We start from the raw sequence: 26,857 nt of genomic DNA on the forward strand, positions 1-26,857 counted from the left end.
TATCCAATAAATAAATAAAGATTAAAAGAAATTTTTTTTAAAAAAGAAAAATACTTTCACAGTTTTAAAAAACAGGTAAGATCATATTATACATATACTACTATCACTAAAATATTCAGCTCCTCTCAAAGGTGCTACTTTGAAAAGAATAAATCAAATAAAACCAAGTAAAATAATTACAGCAAAATATGATATATTGTTGTTTTCGCCGGGCTAGGTTGTTTACGCCAGGCTGGCTTCACGGGCGAGTAACAGACGACCAGGGACTCATGGTTGAGCTGTAGGCAGTATCTCTTTATTCATGCAGGACGCAGCACAATCTAAGACGAGCTAAGCTAAACTCAAGGTACCCTAAAACTCACACTGCTGTCTTTATATATACTTGCCCAGTAGGGTGGAAACAGGATGTGACATAGAGAGGGTGGAAAGAAAAGTGACTGGTGAAAATCAGAGTGTGACAAGGAGGGGGTGGAGCAGGCGAGAATCCTATCACTGAACCACCAATGCCCTGGAGGGAGGGTGGTACTTGTTAACAGTGGTTATGTAAATAGAATGAAGTGGTTATGTAAATAGAATAGTGTTAAGCAGGGGGGATTTAAACCAAATGAAACAGAAGGAGTCTCATGCATACCAACAATATATTACAGTGAGAGGTTCTTACCATCAGTTTTATAAATACACAAAGTATAAATATTTACACAAAAAGTATAAATATTTACTGTCGAATGTAAAACATTAATTCCCCAATAAAGAAATTAAAAAAAAAAACGTATAAATACACCAAAAGCTAAAGGCCAGAACTAGAATAAGAAATTATCAAAGAAACACCAAAATCAAAGAACATTAGAGCTGTTACTTACGATAAAAGAAAGGGACAAATTCCACTGTGAGAGAAGCTGGTTTATACTTCTGTCTGCTCCTTTCCACGTTACTAAGGATTCGACTATAATGAAAAATAAGTTAATATGATCTTAAGTGACTCTGCATTCTAAACTAAGTTTATTTTAATTATGTATTTTCTAACCTGTTTTCACTGTTAAGTAATAAAATTTACGATAATAATGTAAATTTGATTACAGAATCAGCTTAGTAAGAAAGATATCAGCTTTTCCTACAGGTCACTTGCAAGGTCTTCCATACACTTATTTCTCTGATATATCTGTAGTATTCTTACCTTCATATCAGAGGCAAAGAAACACAATTCTGAATGCCAGAGTTACTATTTACCTCTAAAACAGTTCTATTACCAGCTAAATTGTTACTTTTTTTTTTTTTTTGGATCCAGGGTTATTGCTGAGGCTCGGTGCCTACATCCACTGCTCCTAGAGGCTATTTTTTCCCCTTTTTTGTTGCTCTTGTTATTTTTTATCATCGTTGTGGTTATTGTTATTGATGTCATTGTTGGTGAGAGGAGGGGAAGACACAGAGGGGGAGAGAAAGACACCTGCAGACCTGCTTTAGCGCTTGTGAAGTGATGACTCCCCTGCAGGTGGGGAGCCGGGGCCTTGAACTGGGATCCTTATGCAAGTCCTTGTACTTTGCACCATGTGTGCTTAACCCACTGCACTACCACCCAGCCCCCAAACTGTTACTTCTTTTAGAGATAATGTACAGACAGGTTTCAGCATAATTCCTGCCATATATATAGTACATACTACCATTTGTTCATACCACATACATGCACCACACCAAGTACTACCATCATCCTCTCCTCCAATATGTTCTTTCTATTGTCATCTTACACACAGAATAAAATTCCCTTCTGTGTTGTTACAGCATTTGCATTTTCTTCTGGTTTTTTGGTTTTCAAAAAAAATTTTTTTTCTAGTATGAGTTGGGATTATGAACTCAAGACTTCACACACATGCAAAAATCACCCCAAGTCAATTTTTTAATTGTTTATTTCCGAGAAAGAAAGAAAAGTGAAAGGGAGAAACAGAAAGAGATAACAAAGCACTGCTCCAGTACACACAGAGTGTCCATGGTGCTCCTATGTGTTCTAGGGCTTAAAACCAGGGTCTCACACATGGTGCTGCACTCACTCTACTCAGTGAGCTATCTCCTAGCTTAATTATCAACTTTATTAATGTTTTTGTTTCCTCTCAGATTGTTTTTATATCTTCTCCATCTCTAAATGATTTTGCTCATAATACTTTAGAAGTATCTTTGTCATTTTCAAACTGATTTCACAGTCCTCTCTCAGTATATATCTTATGGAAGTCAAATTTTATTTATTTATTTAGCCTCCAAGGGCAAAGTAGCAGCACTTCAACCAGCACTGGTTTCAGGTGGCCATTTTTCATTGTTATTGGGTACGACAGAAAAAAATTGAGGTGGTCCAGGAGGTGGAGCAGTGGATAAAGCATCGGACTCTCAACCATGAGGTCCTGAGTTCAATCCCCCGCAGCACATATACCAGAATGATGTCTGGTTCTTTCTATCTCTCTTCCTATCTTCCTCATTAACAAATAAATAAAATCTTTAAAAAAGAAAGAAAGAAAAAGGAAGAAAGAGAGAAAGAAAGAAATTGAGAAGGGAGGGGGAGACAGAGAGAGACAGAGAGACACGCCTGCAGACCTGCTTCATCACTTGTGAAGCACCGCCCTGCAGGTGCAGAGCCGGGGACTTGAACTGGAATCCTTGCTAGGTCCTTGTGCTTCGTACAATGTGCACTTAACTTGACACACCAATGCCCCGCCCCTGGAATTCAAATCTTATCTGCACATTATGATTTAAAGACATACCCTGAAATTCTGTGCCTCCAGTTCCGATAAGGATCATATAAACTTTCACAAAATGCTAATGCATGAATTACAAATTCTTCAATAGAGGTCTCATCTGCCAATTCCTTCTCCTTTTTTTTGCTTTTTAACTGAAAATAATATTAAACAAAATTATATTTAATTAAAATTTTTAAACTGTGTCACAGCCTTTCCTTCCAGCATTAGAAGATTACATGCCTTTTTCATCATGCAGTATTAAATCATTTTTATCCAAATAAGGTTAAATTCTATTTGAGTCTACATAGAATCACTTAATCAGATGGGCTAAATATAACCTTTCAATTTTTACATATTTCCTAAGAAGGTCTCCAATTAAATAGCTAAACATCTTCCCAAAGAAGAATATATATTTTGGTAATAACAATATTTAATAAATAAAACGTAAATATACAAAAAGATGAGTATGTCATTAAGAGACCATTTGTGGTGGGAGTAGATAGCACAATGGTATGCAAACAGTCTCTCGTGCCTGAGGCTCCAAAGTCCCAGATTCAATCTCCCGCACCACCACAAGCCAGAGTTGACTGAGCAGTGCTCTGGTAAAAAAAAAAAAAAATAGGAGAGACAATTTGTAAAAATATAACTTTTAACTTAAATATTAATAATTTCTTCTGTATACTTGGTTTTGCTTGTTCTGAGTGCTGGGGATCAAACCCAGGCCCTCACACATGCAAAGCATGTACCTGCCATTCAGCTGCAGCCTTGGTTTGCCTGCCTGCTTCTATATAATCTGTGTAAGGTGCTTGAAATATATACAGGCCTCAATGTTAACTGAAGTTTCTTCTCTATGATTAGCTACTCTGAAGACATCTAGCTTTACTAATTAAGATGAAATAATTTTTAAAAGAAATCAAATTGCCTGGCAAGATAGCTCCCTCGAAAGTGCGCTGCTTTTCCTGTGTATACACGGTTTGCCCAGTCTCTACCATGTTGAAAGAAACTTCTGTTTTATGGTTTATTTCTCTCTCTTTGCCGCTAAAATCTAGAGTAACATAATTAAATCTAGTTATTCTCAGTGAATAATTAAAAAGAAATGTATTAATTCACACCTACCTGTTGGATATACAGTGTTGTCATAGTAATAACATGGTTAATGTATGAGCAAGTACCAATTTCTTCTACATTCGATAAATTTCTGTTTTTAAAAAAAGAATGTTCATTTATCATGTATAAACAGAAAAGTGTATGTTTCTATATTCAGGTTGAATTTTGAAAATACTTCACAGGCAAACCAAACACAAATGACATTTTTTTCAAATAAAATCAGCAGAGTTACATAATGGCATTTCTACCAACAGCATGAAGCATATCTAAAGCACCATTTTAACCAGTAAAAAACAAGCGCTTAAGATGGATACGCTGAACACACTGAATTTTTTTTTCCTTTTTGTTGCCCTTGTTGTTTTATTGTTGTAGTTATTATTGTTGTCGCCGTTGCTGGATAGGACAGAGAGAAATGGAGAGAGGAGGGGAAGACACAGAGGGGGAGAGAAAGACAGACACCTGCAGACCTGCTTCACCGCCTGTGAAGCGACTCCCCTGCAGGTGGGGAGCCGGGGTTCAAACCGGGATCCTTATGCCGGTCCTTGTGCTTTGCGCCACCTGCGCTTAACCTGCTGCGCTACAGCCCGACTCCCACACACTGAATTTTAATTAACAACATATTAATATTAATTTACCAACTGTAACAAATTACCATCCTAACCCGAGATGTTAATAATAAGGGGAATAATAAAGCAAGGGGAAAAGAGCAAGAGAGAGCTCTCTGTACTTTCTTCCAATTTTTTATGTAGAACTAAACTGCTATGGTCAAGATGATTCAGTAGGAAGAGTATAGGGCTTATGGGCTCCGTGCTGGCTCAGATGGTAGTGAGTATGCTACCATGTGTAAAGAACCAGGATCAACACTCTGGTCCCCACCTTCACTGGAAGAGCTTCATGAACACTGCTGTTATTATTGCATAGGAAAGAGAGAAGTCAAGAGAGGGGAAGAGAAAGATAGATATATGCAGACCTGCTTCACCACTTTCAAAGCAACACCTCTGCAGGTGGGGAGCCAGAGGCTCCAACCCAGATCCTTGCGCTGGTCCCTGTGCGTCACACTGTGTGCGCTTAATCTACTGCACTACCGCCCAGCCCCCACAAAACTCTTTTTGTATGACCATTATATTGTCTTCACCTCTCCACCTCCCTGAATCTCTGTAATTAGGTATAGTAATTAAAAGGTTGTTTAAAATAATTAACCACAAGCCTATTGCAAATTGTACTGTAATGCTTTAAAGTTCCATCTTAACAATTACATTAATAATCAATGCATGTGTACCTATTTTGGCAATAAGTATTTAAAACAAACAACAAATTTGTACCAGATACCTGCAAAGAATAATGAAGAACTTGACAAGTAAAAGTGACAAAGCTTGTTGTTGTTCCTCTAACCCATCTGCCGTTTTTTGAACACACTGTAGCAGCTGGTGTCTCAAAACCTGCAGAATATTATCAGGAAGAAGAGATATTCCTGGAGGCACATCATCTACCCTACAATATAAGGGGAACAAAATAATAAGAGCATTTAAATCTAGGAAGGACATCTCGGCACTTTTAGGGAGTTATGTTTTAAATGCTAAAGAAGCTCTTTAAAATTTTTTAAAATATCTATTTATCCCCTTTTGTTGCCCTTGTTGTAGTTATTTTTGTTGTTGTTACTGGATAGGACAGAGAGAAATGGAGAGAAGAGGGGAAGACAGAGAGGGGGAGAGAAAGATAAAACACCTGCAGACCTGCTTCACCGCCTGTGAAGCGACTCCCCTTCAGATAGGGAGCCATGGGCTCGAACCTGGATCCTTACGCTGGTCTTTGTTCTTTGTGCCACATGTGCTACCACCCAACTCCCAATAAGAAAATTTAAAAAAAAAAAAAAAAAACACCATCACCGGGGAGGAGGAGAAACAACTACAGCACTACTCCACTGTTCATGAAGCTTCCACCCTACAAGAACCAAGGCTTGTGCATGATAATGTGTGTATTCTCCCTGGTTAACTGCCACCACCTAGGTCTGCTTCGCCCCACCTCAACCCTCAGTTATCATCAGAGCTTCACTACCATAGGATTTTTTTTTTTTTGACAGTTTCAAGAGGGAAGCTGATCACCTCACAAAGACTCCCTGCCTCCAGCCTTCCTAGAACAGGGGCAAGAGCTGGAGAGTGAGCTCCAACACAGAGAATGACATAGTAAAATTCATAAAATTTTGGACACCCAAAGCTCAAAGAGCTTCCACATCTGAACACAATGATATTCAGAGAAGGCCAAACACCTTGATTCCATAAGAAACGATCATGGAAACCCTGCACACGAGACTCTTCTGGACTTCGATTTCTACTTGAATCCTAATTGAAATTATGACTGTAAGTACTCTTCTTCAGATTTCATACAGTGAGTTATGAATCGTCCTGACAAATGATTAGACCAGGAGTAGCGAGAAGCATGAAATAATGAATGATCGAGTCAGAAGTATGGGTGACTCCCAAGACGAAGGACTTATATATGAAGTGAGAACTGTCTTACAAAGGAATCTGATTTTAACTTGTGTCATATGATGCCGACTCTGGGCTGTTAGTGTCAGAATGGAAGAGAGCTGCAAGGCACCAGCTGCTCCTGGAGCATCACAGTTGAGAAAAGGAATCTAGAAGCAAAATCCGGGCTGCAAAAAAAAAGGCAGCTGTGGTCAGTGAACAATGTTTGTCATGAACGCAAGAGTTATGCAGCATTATGCGTGTCACATAACTGCCACCACTGTCATTCTTCAAATTCTTGTCAAATGTATCGTAGGCATCTTTGTAGCAAAATCTCTCAACTGTAAACACATCCAAGGATAGGAAGCTGTTTCATGGCCAGGAAGGTAGCAAAGGGGTAAAGCACAGGATTTGCATACGTGAGAATCTGAATTGGATCCCCAAAACTGCATGTGCCAGAGTGATGCTCTGGTTCTCTCTTGCTCACTCAGAGAAAAAGATTACGTGTAGTGTTTTTTTTCAAGATTTCTTTTTTTTTTCTAGATTTTATTTATTTATTTATTTATTTATTTATTTATTAATGAGAGAGTAGGAGGAGAAAGAACCAGACAACACTCTGGCACATGTGCTGCCAGAGATTGAACTCAGGAAGTCATGCTTGAGAGTCCAACGCTTTACCCACTGCACCACCTCCCAGACCACAGTGTTGTTGTTTGGTTTTTTTTTTTTTTAAAGAAATTAGTGTTTCTACATACCTGGTGGGCAGTTTTTCAAAGTCAACATCTAAGAATTGTTCATAACTAGAAACAAAATTGTCCAGCCATATCTTCAAGTAATCTGGATCTTTCTAAAATAAGAAAAACAGTATAGTTTTAAGTATATCTGTCAGGGGGAAAAGGCAGATACAAATGATGAATCTAAATGTACAATAATATGAAAACTCTAATATTATTATATAATATAGAATGTGTATAATACAATACATACCAAGTGCTGGTTTTAAAATGTGTAGTAAGTGTAGTAATCATTCAAATGGCTTCCCATGTTACTCAAAGAGCTACAGCCTTAACAATGTCTTACAACTTGTCCTTCTCTGTTTTTTTTATTGTTGTTGTAGTTATTATTATAGTTGTTATTTATGTTGTTGTTAGGACAGAAAGAAATGAAGAGAAAAGGGGGAGACAGAGGGGGAGAGACAGACAGACACCTGCAGACCTGCTGCACCACCTGTGAAGCTAATCCCCTACAGGTGTGGAGCCAGGGCTCGAACTGGGATCCTTGAGCTAGTCCTTGCACTTTGCGCCACCTGCTCTTAAAACTGCTGTGCTACTGCCCGACTCCCGTCCTTCTGTTTTTATCACCCTATCCTCTATTGACCTTGTACCACACTGAACTCTTGGCTATTTCTACAATGTGCCAGATACTCTTCTACCTTAAGATCTTTACAATGATGATTTTTCTCTATGCAGAACACTATTCCCCCCAGATAGCTGAATACCTAGCTTCTTTATCTTCTTCAAATCTACCTCTAGTGACAAACTCTTAGGGCTAGGTGATAGTTCACCCAGTAGAATGTACACTTCACCAGGTATGGGGATCCTGGGTTTGAGCTGAAGCTCTGATGGTAAAAGGCCACAAAAAAATTTAACAAATTCATGAAAATACAAAACTAAAATGTTAAAGACATTAAGGCAGTAGCATGCCTTCATACCAATCATTATTCCTGACGTAAAAGGATTGACTCAAAAGACAGAGTGACTAAATGAATTAAAATACAAAACCAAACTACATCCTGTTTACAAGAGATTACTTTAAGCTATCAAGACAGACTTAAAGTAAATGAATGGTAACTGGTATTTCAGGCCATGGAAAAACATAAAAAGGCAGGAACCACTATATTAATATCTGATATGATAGACTTCAAACAAAGAGAGGGAGGAGGTAGATAAGTATTATGTAACGATAAAAGGATCACGAAAAGAGCAAGACATAATGACTACCAATATGTATGCACCCAGGAGCCCAGCAGTGAGTGGCGCACCTGGCTGAGCGCACTCTTCACTGTGCACAGGGATAAGGGTTCAAGCTCCCATTCTACACCTGCATGGAGGATGCTTCACAAGCTGCAAAGTCTGCAGGTGTCTTTCTCACTCTCCCCTCTCATTTCGCTCTGTCCTATCAAATAAAATAGAAAAAAAAAGAACAACAACAAAATGGGGGGGGAAAATGGCTGCCAGGAGTGGTAGATTCATAGTGCAGGCACCCTGGAGGCAAAAAAAAAAGGGGGGGAATGGACACCAGGAGCAGTGAATCTGTAGTGCTGGCACAGAGCCCCAGCAATAACTGGTGCCAATTTAAAAAAATTAAGTATGGACAGCAGTGCAGAGGGTTAAGTGCACATGGCGCGAAGTGCAAGGACCAGCATAAGAATCCAGGTCCAAGTCCCCAGCTCCCCACCTGAAGGGGGGGGTCGCTTCACAGGCGGTAAAGCAGGTCTGCAGGTGTCTTTCTCTCCCCTTCTCTATCTTCCCCTTCTCTATCAATTTCTCTCTGTCCCATCAAACAAAAACAGCAGCAATGGCAATAATAACAGTAACAACAACAAGGGCAACAAAATGGAGCAGTGGATTTGTAGTGCAGGCACCGAACCCCAGCCATAACCTCTGGAGATGGGGGGGGGGGTAATGCATCCAATTTAGTACCACCAAAACATATAAATACTAACAGACCATAATTGTGACACAGACAGCAATTCCTTAATAGGAGGATTGTAATGTCACACAACAATGAGCAGATCATCCAGACAGAAAACCACCAAGGAAAAGGTCTTAACTGACAAACTAGACAAAATGGACTTATAAAGAGCATTCCACTACAAAAGACATTCTTTTCAAGTCTTCACAGAACATTGTCAAGAATAAATAATAGGATACAAAACAAACCTCAATAAATTTATGAATATTGAAATCATGTCAAGCATCTTTTCAGATCATAATGGAAATCAATCAAAAGGAGAAAGTAAGGAAAATCACCAATATGAGGAGAAAACAACAACACAGTATTGAACAAATGTCTAGGAAATCAAAGGTGATATCAAAAGTTATCCACAGAGAGAGAAGAAACTAAAGATATGATTTATTAGAACACAGATCAAGCAAAATGAACAATGTTAAAAGGGAAGTTTAAGGGAGTCAGGCGGTAGCAAGCGGGTTAAACTGGTGTAAGGATCCCGGTTCGAGCCTCCAGCTCCCCACCTGCAGAGGAGTCACTTCGCAGGCGGTGAATCAGGTCTGCAGGTGTCTGTCTTTCTCCCTCTCTGTTTTCCCCTCCTCTCCCCATTTCTCTCTGTCCTATCCAACAACGACATCAATAACAACAATACCAACTACAATAATAAAAAAAAAAGGGCAACAAAAGGGAATAAATAAATAAGAGGGAAGTTTGTAGTAACTCAGACCTGCCTCAGGAAACTAGGAATAACACACAAAACCTATGCTTGCATCTAAGAGAATCAAAAGGAGAAAAAGCAAAATCAAAACTTAGTAGACAGAAGGGAATAAAATCTAAAGCATAAATTAATGAAATAGCAGAATTACAAAGGATCATAAAAAGGTAATAAAGATAAACGACATGGCAACAAATTGGACAACCTAGAAGAAACAATTTTTTTTTTTTTTTTAGAAATATTCTGAGACTGAATCAGGAAGAAATAGAAAACCTAAACAAACTAGTCATGAGTAACAAAAGTGAAACAGTATTCAAAAGTTCCCCCCCAAAAAAAAAAAATGTCCAAGGCCAGATAGCTATCATAATGAATCCTACCAAAACTTCAAAGATGGAGTAGGGCACCGAAGTAAAAACCCTGGGGTGAGGGTGGATGTTCGGTTTCAGGGGGGAATGGTATGGGATGGGATGGGACATAGTCTTTTGTTGGTGGGAATGGTGTTTATGTACACTCCTTATTAATTTGTAGGGAGCTACTCTCTTCCCTGATCCAGCTTTCTGTTCCTTTTCCAGCCATGACATCATCTCCCCAGACAATAACTTGGACCCACCTGCATATCAGATTTCAGGCTCAGGGGAAAAAACAAACAAACAAACAAACAAAACTAGTACAGCCACAGGCCCTTTAGAATATAACTACTACTAGCTATCTACAAAATGGAGTATCCCCCAATTCTTCATCTGCACTATTCCAGCCTTTAGGTTTATGATTGTTCAACAATTTTTTTGGCTTTGTATGTTAACTCTCTTTTCAGCCAACAGGTTCCAGAGGCTAGCATAATGCCAACCAGACTTCCCTAGAGAGCCGACCCCACCAATATGTCCTGGAGCTCCACTTTGCCAGAGCCCCACCCCACTAGGGAAAGAGAGGCAGGCTTGGATGGACTTGTCAATGCCCATGTTCAGTGGGGAAGCAATTACAGAAGCCAGACCTTCCACCTTCTTCTGCATCCCACAATGACCTTGGGTCCATACTCCCTGAGGGTTAAAGATTAGGAAAGCTATCAGGGGAGGGGATGGGATACGGAGTTCTGGTGGTAGGAATTGTGTGGAGTTGTACCCCTCTTATCCTATGGTTTTGTCAATGTTTCCCTTTTATAAATAAAAGGAAAAAAAACTTCAAAGAATTGACATCTATCTTTCTGAAAATCTTCAAAGTGAAAAGGGAGGTAATCTCCAAGGACGATCTAAGTAGCAAATATCAGCCTAATTCCTAAACCAGATAAGGAACTCCATCAAGTTATTTTTCTAAACTAAAAGCATTAGGCTGCAAATCAGAAATTCTCAAAGAATGTTCCCAGAATATGCAGACTGGTGACCTTCTGTGTATTTGTTTTTCTAATAATATACTGTTCCAAAATCAGTTCAGAAATTGCCACTACCTACATTATAACAGAAATAAGAAAGAAACATTTCAGAAAAAATATATTTATGAAGAAATTTCTTAAGAGTTTCATTATTTGCTTCATTCTTTTTCTTCATTTCTGACTAAGAATGTCGGACACTAGAAATACAAGTGGCTGGGATTTTCCCTTTATATATATTTATTTATTTTCCCTTTTTTGTTGCCCTTGTTTTTCATTGTTGTTGATGTCATCATCCTTAGATAGGACAGAGAGAAATGGAGAGAGGAGGGGAAGGCAGAGAGGGGGAGAGAAAGACAGACACCTGCAGACCTGCTGCACCACCTGTGAAGCGACTCCCCTGCAGGTGGAGAGCCAGGGGCTCGAACTGGGATCCTTACGCTGGTCCTTGCGCTCTGCGCCAAGTGCACTTAACCCACTGCATTACCACCCGACTCCCTTGTTGTCCCTTTTTAATAAAGCAGAGGATTATCTCTGTAAAAGTCAAAACAAAGTAGTCTGATATGTCATACAAAATTAATGTATCTCTACTCATATTTTATTTAGGAAACCCATCACATCTGCTTCAAAGTGTGACAGTCAGGAGAAGCAAGTATTTGTTAAGTGCACAGTTCTAGGATAGTTAGAAGGAAAGAAATAGAACTTCAATTTGGAAATGTTCTATGCACTTAGAAGTAAAGCATATGTCAAGTACTACAGCAGACATTTAAATTTTACCATCCCACTGATTCCTTATAACTATCCAGAGACTTCATTTTCTACAATTTGCAAGTGAGAGAAGGAAAATTATATATATATATATATATATATATATATATATATATATATACACACATATATAGCCAATGATGAAACTAGCATGTGCTTTTTCCACTATACTACATTGTCTTTGAACTGTGAGCTGGAACAAAATGGAGCTATTATGAGCAAAAACAGGAAAGAGGGGTTCAGTGAGGATCAGTAAATTCAAGGAGATAAACCATACAAGATAGCCACATTCTATCTAACCACATGAAATAGCCACATTCCTCAGTGTCTGAGAAAACACTTAGAGGATCTATATTTTACTGCCAAAGGTCATAAAAGAACAACTTCCATAAACCTAGAAGCAAAATTAACCTGATCATAAACTAAGCCACTTTCATGATTAAGAGTTTGGTACAAGGACACATACGATACAGTCTATCCCTCAATCGTAAATGCTTACTAACAAGATATTCTCAAGAAGGGAGGGAGCAAGAAGAAAATTTCAAACAGAAAATAGCTAGATATATGATTGAGTGCACACATTAGTATGCAAGGACCCTAGTTCAAGCCTCAGATCCACCTGCAGCCAAGAAGCTCCCACGTGGTAAAGCCAAACTGCAGGTGTTTCTGTCTCTCTCTCTCTCTGTCACTTTCTCCCTCTCTATATCCTCCTTCCCTCTCAATTTTTGTATCTTATCCAAATAAATATAATATTTTAAAAAGAGAAATATAATAGTAAGATATGTTAAAAGATGTTCAGTATTTTGGCATTATTATAGTGTAATAAGACAGGAAGTACTGGAATAGTTTCATAGGGTATATAAAGCCTGGGAAATCAGTAAGTACTTAAGAACACAACAGTGACTTCTAATTTCAGAAACAGCATTCCACTGTCTTCACCAAATACTATATATCTCTTAAGGCTCCTTCCATATTTTGTATCTTGTTGACTTCCCAGGATACATCCAAAAAGACTTCTTGTGATCTGTAGACTGTTGCCAAAGACACCAAGATGTCAACCTCCTAAAACTCTTCTCATCTTGTGAGGTCTTTTCTAACACAAGGGACTCCCTAGCTCCATTTCAGATGGCACCTTATCTAACAAATCTACAGAGACTAGATACAGGCTAGAGCCTAGGTACTGGGTACAGGTGTACATGCATCCATAAGCAAGGGTCAACTATATAACTCAAAATAAAGGGGCTTCATAGCCCTCCATGATAAGACTTAGACCTAGTAAACTTGGCAATCTAGTAGAAAGGCCCAAAGAAGGAAGACCCCATAAACTTAACTCCAGTTTGGCTACAGCAAATGACAAAACATTTTAACAACTGGGAGAAAGTATCAGATTGTCAGATAAAGAAAGGACTACAAAAACTGGGTAAGAGCAAGAGACTGGCTCACTTAATGATGGTTCAATACCACAGCTGGGGCCCTACTTAGGGAATCCTGGGATTCCCACACAGATACGGTGGGCCTAGACCTCTAATAGATCCCTCCTCTCTCCACCGTTACTGGTCATTTCCATCAGGAACATCATCATAAGCCCTCTTGAGGGCCACTCCAGGAACTGGTCCTCCCTATAAAGTAGCAATGGTAGGAAGTGTCCCAGTCTCCGAAGAACGACTGGCTCGAGCTCCCATTCCCCACCTGCAGAGGGAAAGCTTTGCAAGTGTTGAAGCACTGTTGCAGATCTCTCTGTCTCTCACTCTCTCTAGGGAGTCAGGTGGTAGTGCAGTGGGGTAAGCGCAAGTGGTGCAAAGTGCAAGAACCGGCGCAAGGATCTGGGTTTGAGCCCCCCAGTTCCCCACCTGCACAGGAGTCACTTCACAGGTGGTGAAACAGGTCTACAGGTGTGTCTATCTTTCTCTCCCCCGCCCCCCCATCTTCCCCTCCTCTCTCCATTTCTCTGTCCTATCTAACAATGATGACATCAATAGCAACAACAATAACTACAACAATAAAAAACAAGGGCAACAAAAGGGAAAATAAATAAATGAAAAGAAAAAAATGTGTTATTAAATAAAAGAAGGGTTAATGGTGATAGCACAGTAGTTACACAACAGACCAACATCACCATAAGCCAGAGCAGAGAAGTACTCTGATAAAATACATACACACAAGGGCCAGCCAAAGAGCTTATCTGTCTTGATATGTACTCAACCAACCCAGTTTTAAGCCTGGCCCCTACCTCACTGGAGAAAATGCCAACATCTTTCCTGCTGTCATTTTTTATCTGAAAAAGTCATTCTGGAGTACTGAAGCCCAACTGGTGAAAAAAAAAAAAACCACTGAGGAAATGAATATTGCTTTCCTAAGTGTTACTCCCATGTGTAATGGCATAAAGTATTCACTGCTTTCATATCTGGCTCGTCAAAATAAATACATAATTTGAAACCACTATTGCACTGCTAGTGGTTGTTTTATTTTTTTAATATTTGATTATTTACTCATTAGACGGAGACAGTCATAAATTGAGAGACAGAGGGAGATAGGAGAGAGACAGAGACACCTACAGCTCTGCTTCACCACCTGTGAAGCTTTCCCCCTGCAGGTGGGGAGAAGGGGGCTTGAACCCAGATCCTTGAGCATTGTGACACATGCACTCAACCAGGTGTGCCACCACCTGGTCCCAATTTTGTTTTGTTTAAAGCTAAACATTACTTTCCTTACGAAGTCATTAAATCTAAGGGAGTTAAGAGTCATTACTTTGCTTAGCACACGCCAGAAACTGATTAAATGTGGGTTAAATTCTAAGAGTTGCTGTACATATGTATAGCTTACTAAGAGGTTCATAATCAAAATTATAAAGTTCTTTGGTCCAGGTGGTGGAGGCTCACTTGGTTGAGTACACATCCTACCAAGCGCAAGAACCCAGGTTCAAGACCTTGGTTCAAGACCTTGGTTCCCATCTGCAGGAAGGAAGCTTCACAAGTGGTGAATCAGTGCTGCACTATCTGTTTCTCTTTCTCCTCTTTTCCTCTTGATTTCTGTCCCTCTCTATCTAATAACTTTTTACAAATTTGTAAAGTTCAGGGCCAGGCAGTAGCACAGCGGGTTAAGTGCACATGGTGCAAAGTGCAAGGACCAGTGTAAGCAAGGACCGGTGTAAGCATCCCGGTTCCAGCCCCCAGCTCCCCACCTGCACGGGGATCACTTCACAAGCAGTGAAGCAGGTCTGCAGGTGTCTGTTTTTCTCTTCTTTTCTGTTTTTCCCTCCACTCTCCAATTCTCTCTGTCCTATCCAGCAACAACGACAGCAATAACAACAATACCAAAAACGATAAATCAACAAGGGCAACAAAAGGGGAAAAATGGCCTGCAGGATCAGTGAGTGGATTCCTAGTGCAGGCACCAAGCCCCAGCAATAACCCTGGAGGCAAAAAAAAAAAAAAAGTAAAGTTCTACTGTTCTCATTAGGCCATTCCAAATCTACATATAAGTATTTGACTATAATCTGAATAAAACACCTCTAAATTATATTATGAAGCAAAATTTCCATTCTAGAAAGGAAGTTTACTCTGAGCTCATTGCAAAACTATCTATTTCAGTCATATTCCAGATTTAGCAGGACAAAGGGCAACAGCAGGAAATGGAACATCATCACAGTCCAAAACAAACTTGGTTAAGATTAAAAAAACAACTTGGGATAATAAAGCATTACATTTGAAAAAAAATAAATTAAGAATAAATAAAATAAATTGATTAAAAATTAAGACATACCTAACAAGCAAAGGGGAGAAAAGAGGAGAAACATAACTAAACCCATGCTCCGTCAGCTGCAGATCCGAGGTTACTAAGTCAGAGACCCTATACCCTGAGAGAGAGAGATGGCACTTCTGTGACAGGTAAGGCATGCTGACACATGTTTTGGGGAGATGTGAAATTGTACCTCAGAAACAACTATCTCTATAAAACAACATTCCCTAAGGGAAATTTTCAGATATTTATGAGCAGTTTTATCACTAAGTATAGAAATATACTGCCCTCTATAGTTACAAAATTTTAAAATAAAATGGATGTAATCTTCACACATATTCTCACGTGTATTTTTTAAAAACTGGCAAGAAGTATATCTTTATATTTCTTAGCCCTTAAAATAAGATCATATACAATCAACTCATTTTTTTCTCAACAATTTTGAAAGGTACAAAAAAGTTATTAATTATATATACTTTTTACCATTTGGAAGACAAGAAAATATGAAGGAACTAGGTAGCGTGTTTTCTTGTTAAAGTCAGAAGCAAAACTAGGACTAAATCTTGGCACTAATTCTGTAGATTAATAAAATTTCTCAGTGTTAATAGGATCTCAAAAAAAATAAATAAACCTCACAGCAAAACTGAACCACAAATGTACCCATACTGCCACATTTCAAAATGCCATGACCATGCTTTTCAGTTCTTTTGTGTCTTTTTTGTGTCAATTAATTTACTTAATACTAGGCAGGGCAAACATAACTCGATGTTATAAAAAAAACTAAAAAAAAAAAAAAAACACGTTGAGAGATTCAGTTTCTCTGAATCTACATATCTGGTAACCAACTATAAAACTATGGGCGGGCAGAAAAATAGCTCACTTGGCTAGCATGCCTGCTTAGTCATATGACCAAGGTTCAAGACCAGTCTTCAGAGTACTGGAGTGTTGTGCTTTCATTCCCTATCTCTCTGCTTCTATCTGAGAAAGTAAAACCAGAGGATGACCAAACACCAAACAAACAAGCAAAAACAATGCCTAAAAGAGCTAAATGTCACAGAAATATGTCCTAATACCCATCCAAGGGGAACAGTTGAGATGGGAACTTGTAGAAATATATGTATTTGGGGGGCACAGTGGTTGCGCAGCATGTAAAGCACACATGGCGCTAAGCACAAGGACCAGTGCAAGGATCCCGGTTGGAACCTTGGCTCCCCTACCTGCAGGGGGGTCGTTCAGAAGTGGTGAAGCAGGTCTGCAGGTGTCTTTCTCTCCCCATGTCTTCTCCTCCTCTCTCCATTTCTCTCTGTCCTATCCAACAACAATGATAAACAAGGGCAACAAAAGGGGGGGGAAGCCTCCAGGAGTAGTGGATTTATAGTGCAGGCACTGAGCCCCAGCAGTAACCCTGGAGGCAAAAAGAAAAAAAAAGGGAGAAAGAAAGAAAAGAAATATATATTTTTTTAATTCTTTTTATTTTTTCTAAATATTTATTTATTCCCTTTTGTTGCCCTTGTTGTTTTGTTGTAGTCATTATTATTATTGATGTCATCATTATTGTTGGATAGGACAGAGAGAAATAGAGAGAGGAGGGGAAGGCAGAGACGGGGAGAGACAGACAGACACCTGCAGACCTGTTTCACCACTTGTGAGGTGACTCCCCTGAAAGTAGGGAGCCACGGGCTCGAACTGGGATCCTTACACCAATCCTTGCGCTTTGTGCCACATGCGCTTAACCCGCTGTGCTACCGCCCAACTCCCATGTATTTTATTCTATGCAATATTCAATTCCAAACAGTTGCATGATAACATGGAGCCCAAAATTATTCTCAGCACTGTTTCTCTCATCACTATCACATAAAGTAATAACTTCAAAGATACATGGAATAATGTAGTGCCTAACAAATAGTACAGACTAAAATCTTTAGATATTAAAAAAGTAAGCCTAGGGTGGGGTAGATAACATAATGGTTAAGTAAAGAGATCTTCATGCCTGAGACTCCCAAGTCCCAGGTTCAATCCCCTACATCACCATAAGCCAGAGTTAAGCATGTTCTGGTTAATAACATAATAAATAAATAAATAAATCTGTCTTCTATGCTTAAGAAAAAATATGTCCAAAAAAAGCAGTAAACTACTGAACCAAAATCCAGATTCAAGATTAAACCTGTTTAACTTAAAAGAGCTCTATGAAATGCATTTGAAACCCTTGACCCTAGCTAGGAATGACTACTTAAGAGGCAAGAATTAAGTCCACCCAGGTTCAATCCACCACCATATGAGCAGTGCTCTGGCAATGAGGGGGAGAAGAATGAAGTTCAGATACGCTGGTGACAAGAATCTAGAGAGCAGGGAAGCTGAGTGATCAGAAATCACCCAACCTACAAAGTGTAATAGTAACTACATCAAGTTAACAACCTATTAGAAAGACAGGATGGAACACTTTTAGTATAATGAGATCGATCCTGACCCTGTGTAGAGAAAGTGAACAGCTATGCATGAAGTCTGGCTAAAAAACACAACAAACTGCAAAATTTTCTACCCAGATCTTCTCAAATATCAAGTGGGAACACATCTGCTAAAAACTGACATAAAATTTTTACTTTAATTTTATTTAAAGGACTATAATCACTAGTACTCAGACTTGCCACTGAACCCAGACTAGTAGGTAGAATAGACTTATCTATTCTCTTTGATAAAGCAGTATTATTTTATATATCTCAAAAATGTTTATTGAATATTATTATTAAATAACTGTTGACTTTGTTTTGCTTTGAGTTAAGCATTTTTCTTAATAGAGTTACTTTAAAATAGTCCTACTGAACATTTTTGTCCTTTATTGTTGCTGTGGTTGTTTTTACCAATGCTCTGCTCAGCTCTAGTTTATGGTGATGTTGGGGATTGAACCTGGAATCTCAGAGGCTCAGACATGCAAGTATTTTATATAACTATTATTCTGTCTTCTCAGTCCCCTACTGATTTTTTATAATGTTCCATGGCAACCTTTAAAACATCACATCATGCTACCCAGGGATGGATTTGTAGTGCAGGTACTGAGCCCCAGCAGTAACCCTGGAGGCAAAAAGAAAAAAGATAGAAAGAAAAGAAATATATGTATTTTATTCTTTTTATTTTTTCTAAGTATTTATTTATTCCCTTTTGTTGCCCTTGTTGTTTTGTTGTAGTCATTATTATTGATGTCATCGTTGTTGTTGGATAGGACAGAGAGAAATAGAGAGAGGAAGGGAAGGTAGAAAGGGGGAGAGACAGATAAGACACCTGCAGACCTGCTTCACCACTTGAACCCTCAAACAAAAGATCCATGTTTCATTGCTGGCACAGAAAATGCCAAAGTGATGTTCTGGTTCTCTTTGTCATAAATAAATAAACCTTAAAAAAAAAAAAAAAAAGACAAACAAGCAACATGAAGCCAGGGGCTGGATGGCGGCACACCAGGTGGTTTATAGACTATGTGCAAAGACCTGAGTTCAAGTGCCCAGACCCCACCTGCGTGGGGAGGGAACAACTCATGAGCAGTGGAACAGTACTGCAAGTGTCTTTCTCTGTCTCTATAAGAAAAAGAGAGGAAAATGTAAATCAGTTTTAAAAAGGCCACAGGGATTGGCTAGAATCATCATGCAGGCACCAAGCCTGAGTGATTATGCTGGTTGAGGGAAATAAAAAATAAAATAAATAAAACTTCACATTACATAGAAACACTATGAAGGTACCTTATTCATCTGTGAATTATACACGATGGATTCCTGTGCCAAGATTAGCACTGTGACAAAACTGAAGGATGTCTAACCTTACTGTCCTGAAATAAACCTTCCTGAAACTTCAGTGTAACCCTCTGCAATCCTTCCGCCGGTCCCTGTGCTTTGCGCCAACTGCACTTAACCCGCAGCGCTACCACCCGACTCCCCCAAGTGACCACTCTAAAACCAACCCAAATCAAACGTTTTTCTACCTGCCCTCCTCATGAATTGTCCCCAAATTATTTATATGGGGACATTTCCATATGTTTATGTTCTACTAATAAAGAAACGATAGTGGATTGAGAGGTGGCACAGTGCATAAAGTACTGGATGCTCAATCATGAGGTCCTGAATTTGATCCCTGGCATTGCATATGCCAGAGAGATGCTCTAGTTCTCGCCCTCTCTCAAATACATAAATCTTTAAAATTGTTAAATGATAGAACTGGATTACCAGTTTTACAAATCTCTAATGAAATAACTACTATACACAAACAAAAGTTAGGGCCAGGGGGCTGGGCAGTGGCGCACCTGGTTGAGTGCACATGTTACAGTGCACAAGGACCCGGGTTCGAGCCCCTGGTTCCCACCTGCAGGGGGGAAGCTTTGAGAGTGGTGAAGCAGGGCTACAGGTGTCTGTTTCTCTGTCTCTTTCCCTCTCTATCTCCCCCTTCCTTCTCTATTTATGGCTATCTCTATCCAATAAATAAAGATAATTAAAAAAAAAAGTTAGGGCCAAGGAACAATTCACTGAAATAAAATAAATTCAACCAGCAAAGCCCAGACTGCAAAACACTGATTTCAAAATCTGTTCCCTTCAACAAATAAAATTAATAAATAAAAAATGTGAGGGCTGGGAAGCAAGGACTGTGGTTCTGCAAAAAGACTCTTATATTTGGGCTCTAAAGTCCCAAGATTAATCCCCAGCACCGTCATAAGACTGAGCTGAGCAGTGCTCTGGTCTTTCTGTATTTTTCTCTCTTAATCTCTCTCATTAGAATAAAATAAAATATTTTAAAAGAACTAATAAAAAAGACAAGAACTTATAAATAAAAGACTTAACTGACATTTTCCATACAACACAGCACATATGCTTTGTTTAAATACTGACTCAAACACCAGAAAATAGACTCATTTAAGATGCTAACAGGGAGTTTGAATACTACCAAAGATTTTATTAAAGTGGTCCGGGAGGTGGTGCAGTGGCTACGACACCAGACTCTCAAGCATGAGGTCCTGAGTTCAATCCCCGGCAGCACATGTACCAGAGTGATGTCTGGTTCCCTCTCCCTCTCTCTCTCTCTTTCTCATTAATAAGTAAATAAAATCTTTAAATATATCATTAAAGAACTACCATGCTAAAACTGTTTTTAAAAGCTTTATTTTGGGGAGTCGGGCTGTAGCGCAGCGGGTTAAGCGCAGGTGGCGCAAAGCACAAGGACCGGCATAAGGATCCTGGTTCCTTATGAACCAGGCTCCCCACCTGCAGGGGAGTCGCTTCACAGGCGGTGAAGCAGGTCTGCAGGTGTCTATCTTTCTCTCCCCCTCTCTGTCTTCCCCTCCTCTCTCCATTTCTCTCTGTCCTATCCAACAACGAAGACAACAATAATAACTACAACAATAAAACAACAAGGGCAACAAAAGGGAATAAATAAAGTAAAAAAAAAGCTTTATTTTGTGAATGTGTTTTAAACTACAGATAAGATCATATGCTGTCTGATAATTCACTTTAAAAACTCAGGGGCTGAGATAGTTAGTGGAAGATCATAGATGAGACAGTATTGCACACAAACTGAAAAATCACTGAAGCTGAGTGACAGGTAACAAAAGGATTGATCACATTTCCAGTAATAAAAGCAATTTAAAAAGGATGAGTTAAAAAGAAGCTGTATGTGAAAAAGCAAAAAAAAAAAAAAAAAAAAAAAAACTCCATGTTCCTCAAAACAAAAATCTTATTGAGTAGGCATTTTCCTTTTTTTTTTTTCTTTTTTAAGATTTTATTTATTTATGAGAAAGATAGAAGGAGAGAGGGAAAGAACCAGAAGTCACTCTGGTACATGTGCTGCCTGCCGGGGACTGAACTCAAGACTTCACACTTGAGAGTCCAATGCCTTATCCACTGGGCCACCTCCTGGACCACAGGGTAGGCATTTTCCTTAAGTGAGCGTACATACTTTGTTACCACTGGGCTCAAGGTTCACTGTTGCTGTCTCACTAAGCTGCTAGTACTACTAGCAGTATGCCAGTGTGAAAACAGCAAGGCCAGAGAAAAAGTGCAGAGAACTGGATCTTTAGTATAATCACCTCCACCAGGTAATAAGGTGTTAAATCTATGATGCATATTTGAAAGTTACTTGAACTGAATGTATCCAGTTTACAGGTAACTTACACATGAGCAGGAGAAACTTATCATGGTTTTTTTTTTTTTTTTTTTTTTTTTTGCCTCCAGGGTTATTGTCAGGGCTCGGTGCCTGCACTACGAATCCACTGCTCCTAGAGGCCATTTTTCCTATTTTTGTTGCCCTTGTTATTGTTGTCATTGCTGTTGTTGCCAGATAGGACAGAGAGAAATTGAGAGAGGAGAGGAAGGCAGAGAGGGAGAGAGAAAGACACCTGCAGACCTGCTTTACCACCTGTGAAGCAACCCCTCTGTAGGTGGGGAGCCGGGGCCCTTACCCAGTCCTTGTGCTTCGTGTCACGTGCGCTTAATCCACTGAGCTACCCGCTGAGCTACTGGCCACCCCACCAATATCATAATTTTTAAAATTTATTTATGTATTTATTTTCCCTTTTGTTGCCCTTGTTTTTTTGTTTTTTTAATATGTATTTATTTTCCCTTTTGTTGCCCTTGCTTTTTATTGTTGTTGCAGTTATTATTGTTGTTATTATTAATGTTGTCGTTATTAGATAGGACAGAGTGAAGTGGAGAGAGGAAGGGAAGACAGAGAGGGGGAGAAAAAGACAGACACCTGCAGACCTGCTTCACTGCTTGTGAAGCGACTCCCCTGCAGGTGGAGAGCCCAGGTCTCGAACCAGAATCCTTACACCCATCCTTGTGCTTTGCGCCACGTATGCTTAACCCAATGCACTGCTGCCCAACTCCCTTGCCCTTGTTTTATTGTTGTTGTGGTTACTATTGTTGTTGTTAACATCATGATTTTAAATTACAACTTTTTAGTCTTTTTTTTATTTTTTTATTTTTATAACCAGAGCAATGTTCAGCTAGTTTATGGTGGTGGTGGTGGGGGGGGGGGTTGAACTTGGGACTCTGGAGCCCCAGGCACAAGAGTCTCTTTGCATAACCATTATGCTATCTACCCTCCGCTATATTACAACTTTTTAAACAGTTGAAAAGAAGTTTAATCTTAATGTGTACCAGTACTTTAAATTTTAAGTAGAATTTATTTTCCTCTCCAAAAACAAGTTTCAACATTTATCTATGAAGCATCTTTATTATTTTTACTCAGGCATTTTTGTAGAACAGTAAGAATTCAAATTTCTATAGAGACATTAAGAAAAAATTCTGTGAATACAAATGAGTGTGAGTGTACTATCTCCAACCAAGCAGAGTTGCTTTAATAAAACATGAACTTGACCTAAAAACAACATAGCTAAAAAGACAATGTAACTCCACTCCTTTTGTTATTTCAAAAATAGTAAGACCTACTGAGTCTGATGGATTTTTAAACAAACCACTTTCAATCTACTGGACATGAATATTAAATTGCATTTTAATTTTTGGCTAACAAGTGTGACTATTTTCAAAAGTGTCTGATGAACTGGATTCTTTCTTTTTATTGGATGAGTGGTCTATTTTTAAAGAGACATTCCTGGTATTAAATTACACAAGACTAAAAGTTATTTTAAAATCCATATTAAACATTTCAAAGTATATGTCTTTCACCAATTATAAGAAAATACCAAACTAGGAAGTTGAAGATAATTCAAGTGTAATCTTTAAAATTTAATGTTACAACTGAGATCACTTGTTAAAAATACATGTAACTTATTATTATCATTTTTTTAATAACTGGAACTATTTAAAAGAGAGACGGGAAGGGTAGTGGCTTGAACCACGTTCAAGCCGCCGCTCCCCACCTGCAAGGGAATACATTGCTTCATTAATGGTGAAGCAGGTCTGCAGGTGTCTACCTTTCTATCTCCCCCTCAGTTCTCAAATTTCTCTTGGTCCTATCCAATAAAATAGAAATAGAAAAAATAAGTAAAAATAAAAGAGAGAACCTGAAGGAATAATGCAGAAACAGAACTTGAGACTTGAGAACTTTACTACACAAACCTAAAGTAACTTTAGTAGATTAGACATGTTTCCCTAACCCTTGCCAGCACCTACAAAGTCGTAATATAGCTCCTCATATAAAAAACATGTTTGTAATACTTCTTTCCCTCCAATAGCCTAAAAATCTAAGTTAACATGTAAGAATCCACATAAAGAAAAAATACATATGAAAGGTATTTCTTGATTGACAGAATCAACATACTAAGTAGTCATAATGTCTAAGTGTGTGTACATGAACTGAACGGTAATGGAGTTCTTGGCTGCACAGCTATGCTGGCTACTTATAGCCATCCATTTATAACATTTATAACATCCATCCATTTATAACATTTCCATCAATTTTCTCATTCACTGAAAAAGGGGATAATTGCAATACCCACCTCACAGGATGTTTCTGAGGATCAAACGGCATAATGTTCACAAGGTGCTAACACAGAGCCATTCTTACAGTAGCCACCTTAAATCAGCAAACTTTTCTTACAGTTTAAAAGGAAAAGGTTTCATGTCCTCATAGAAATGTATCTGCCCAAGTGCTAGGCAGTGGCGCAGTGGCTTAAGCACACATAGTTCCAAGCACAAGGACCCCACAAAGTTCCCAGTTTGAGGCCCCAGCTCCCCAAAGTAGGTCTGCAGGTGTCTATCGATAACTGATGACTGTGGTGTGTGTGTGTGTGTGTGTGTGTGTGTGTGTGTGTATGTATATGTATGTATATATTTATCCTTATTGCACTCTGGGAGAAAAGGAGAAACATTTTTTTCTCTTAATGTCATAATCTGACATATAAGTTTGGGATCAGTTAAGACAGTTAAGTATCAAGAGAACTGTTTTTAATAATATGCCAACACTGTGTATGTGTTCAAACCTGGAAATGTGAAAAATAGAAAATCCCGTTTTAAAATTTTTGGTCATATAAATAAAAATCCTATAAACGAAATGATGATAAATTGGGCCACAAAATTTTCTAACAAGGTATTTTAAAACTTAGAAATAAAAAAGGAAAGCAATTACCTTTGTACAATAAAGCATCCAAAGTTCAAAGAGCCTTTCTCTGGATGCCATTCTGATTTTCACTCTGGCACTTTAGCTTTTCCTCAGAAACAAAAATTACTTTCAAAAAAGCAACAGCATGTTCACTTTATTTTCCAAGTGTCTCCTCCGTTACAGTAAAGTTCAAAGCAGTAGGGCAAACAACAAGAAGTGAAAACAATGGAACTGTCTTCTGGTCAATAAAAGTCAGTCTCAGCAGTCGGCTTTAACATTTCTTCATCAGTGATAGGAAAGTCAATTAAGCGAGTCTGCCAAAGAGAAAAACATGTAAAGGTAAAGACCATATTAAATAAAAATAAATAAACATCAGAAATAGAGCATTATCTATTTAATTTCCCACGACTAATTAAGTTTTCTAGACACTTCTGTTTCGGGAAAATAGCACAGCTAACCCACTATTTCACCACAATTAAAAGTCAGAATTCTCAGGGGCTGGGTGATTGAACGTCCACAATACAAGTGTTCAAGGACACAGGTTCGAGTCCCCACTCCCCACCTGCGGCGTGTGGCAGGGAAGCTTTGTGAGGGATAAAGCAGGACTGCGGGTATCTTTCTGTCTCCCTCCTTATCTCCCTTCCCTCTCGATTTCTGTCTCTATCCAATAATGAAGGTTATTAAAAAAAAAAAGTCAGAATTCTCTTAGGTAGGAAATAAAAAACAAAGTGAGTATTTAGAAGCAAAAGGGCGTCAGGAGTCGGGTGGTTGCACAGCGGTTTAAGCGCACATAGCTCGAAGTGCACTGACAGGCATCAGGATCCTGGTTCAAGCCCCCGGCTCCCCACCTGCAGGGGTTGGGGGAGTTCACTTCACAGCGGTGAAGCAGGTCTGCTTTCTCTCTCCCCCCTTCCCCTCCTCTCTCCATTTCTCTCTGTCCTATCCAACAAGGACAACAATAACAACGATAAGCAAGGGCAACAAAAAGGAAAAAAATATATAAAAAAATAAAGCAAAAGGGCGTGACAAAAAGCAGCAAGAGCCCGTCCCCACCTCCCAGAGTCCAGAATGAGTGGCAATGTACAGACTGCGCAGCACAGGGAAATGTCCGCGTGAACAGCCCGGCGGGACTGACAGCCGACCCGCCCCCGGCAGGGCGTGGGGGGGGGCGGTGCCTGCTGTGGTCGCCGCCACGATCCGGGGGCCGAGACTCCACCTGCCACCTGGCCACCGCCCTCCCTCTCCCTCTCCCTCCAGGAGGCCGCGAGTAGAACACACCTGAGCAAAGCCTCCGAGTGTTTCCATTCCCTCCTCGCATCCCGGACGACCGAAACAGAGGCCGGCGAGCTAGGGGTGCGGCCTCTCCACGTCGCCGCAGCCGCCGCCCGGGCACGCCCGGGTCCCCCTCGTCCCCTCCCGGCCGCCCCGCAGCCCACGGCGCGCCTCGCCCGAGGCCTCACGCTTCCGCTACGTGTCTCCCGCTTCCCAGCCACCCGCACCCTTTCGCCGCGCTCACGCTAAGGGCCGCGCAGCCACAGTCGCGTCGCCATCAGACTTGCTTCCCACGCCCCTCTCCCCAGTCAAAGCCCCCGGCAGCGGAGCGGCGACGGGGGCGGGGCGGGGCGGGGCGGCGACTGCGCCAGGCGGGGTTCCGGATTCGGGGGCGGGGCTGTTCCCTTCGGTGAATTATTCTGGCCTCTAAGGATTTACCTGGCCTCGGGGTAGTCGCTCCTGATTGGTTATGCGGTCAGAGAAGGGGCGTCGTGATCTGAAGTCCCGCCCCATCCTGACAGCGCAGGCGCAATCATCCAGGGTCCTAAAGTCCCCTACCACTGCCCCGTGGGTTTCTAGGGTCAGCCTTCCCCTCTGGACGTGGAGGAGGATGGGCTTGCTGACGTTCACGCCAGCCCCAATTGGGCGTTCTGCTGATGGCGTCATTTCCGGAAATCATCTGAAAGGGAGGACTCCTTCCCTGCCAGTTGAAGGGTGCTTTATTTTGTTGTCCTGTGAATAGAGTGGGGGTGACTCATGAGAGGAGGGGTAAAGATTGACACCTGCAGACCTGCTTCACCGCTTGTGAGCGACCCCCACCCCTTGCAGATGGGGATCCGGCGGCTCAAACGGGGATCCTTGCACTTCGTACTGTGTGCGCTACCGCCCAACCCCAAATCTAGCCATTTTTTCCACATGAACACTACTACTACCCGGATGTGAATTA

The 26,857-nt window shown here is 40.0% G+C and overlaps 1 protein-coding gene across 3 annotated transcripts; it reads right to left on the minus strand.

Moving 5' to 3' along the window:
• Positions 1–517: 517 nt before the first annotated feature.
• LOC132539399 (neurobeachin-like protein 1) lies at positions 518–26,575 on the minus strand. Of its 3 annotated transcripts, none has more exons than XM_060194107.1 (7): positions 26,350–26,575; positions 24,667–24,953; positions 7,048–7,139; positions 5,157–5,318; positions 3,837–3,918; positions 2,745–2,872; positions 518–943 (listed from the first exon to the last, which is right to left on the minus strand). In XM_060194107.1, exons 2-7 carry the CDS (start codon positions 24,715–24,717, stop codon positions 853–855), a joined length of 606 nt encoding a protein of 201 aa, XP_060050090.1. In that variant the 5' UTR covers positions 24,718–24,953; positions 26,350–26,575; the 3' UTR covers positions 518–852. The 3 variants fall into 3 exon arrangements, with proteins under 3 accessions (XP_060050090.1, XP_060050089.1, XP_060050088.1); XM_060194106.1 differs by lacking the exon at positions 26,350–26,575 and adding an exon at positions 26,156–26,282; XM_060194105.1 differs by lacking the exon at positions 26,350–26,575 and adding an exon at positions 25,918–26,271.
• Between the last annotated feature and the right edge of the window lie 282 nt (positions 26,576–26,857).

The sequence above is a fragment of the Erinaceus europaeus genome, chromosome 7 (genome assembly GCF_950295315.1).
Source record: "Erinaceus europaeus chromosome 7, mEriEur2.1, whole genome shotgun sequence".
In the NCBI taxonomy this organism is placed as follows: Eukaryota; Metazoa; Chordata; class Mammalia; order Eulipotyphla; family Erinaceidae; genus Erinaceus; species Erinaceus europaeus.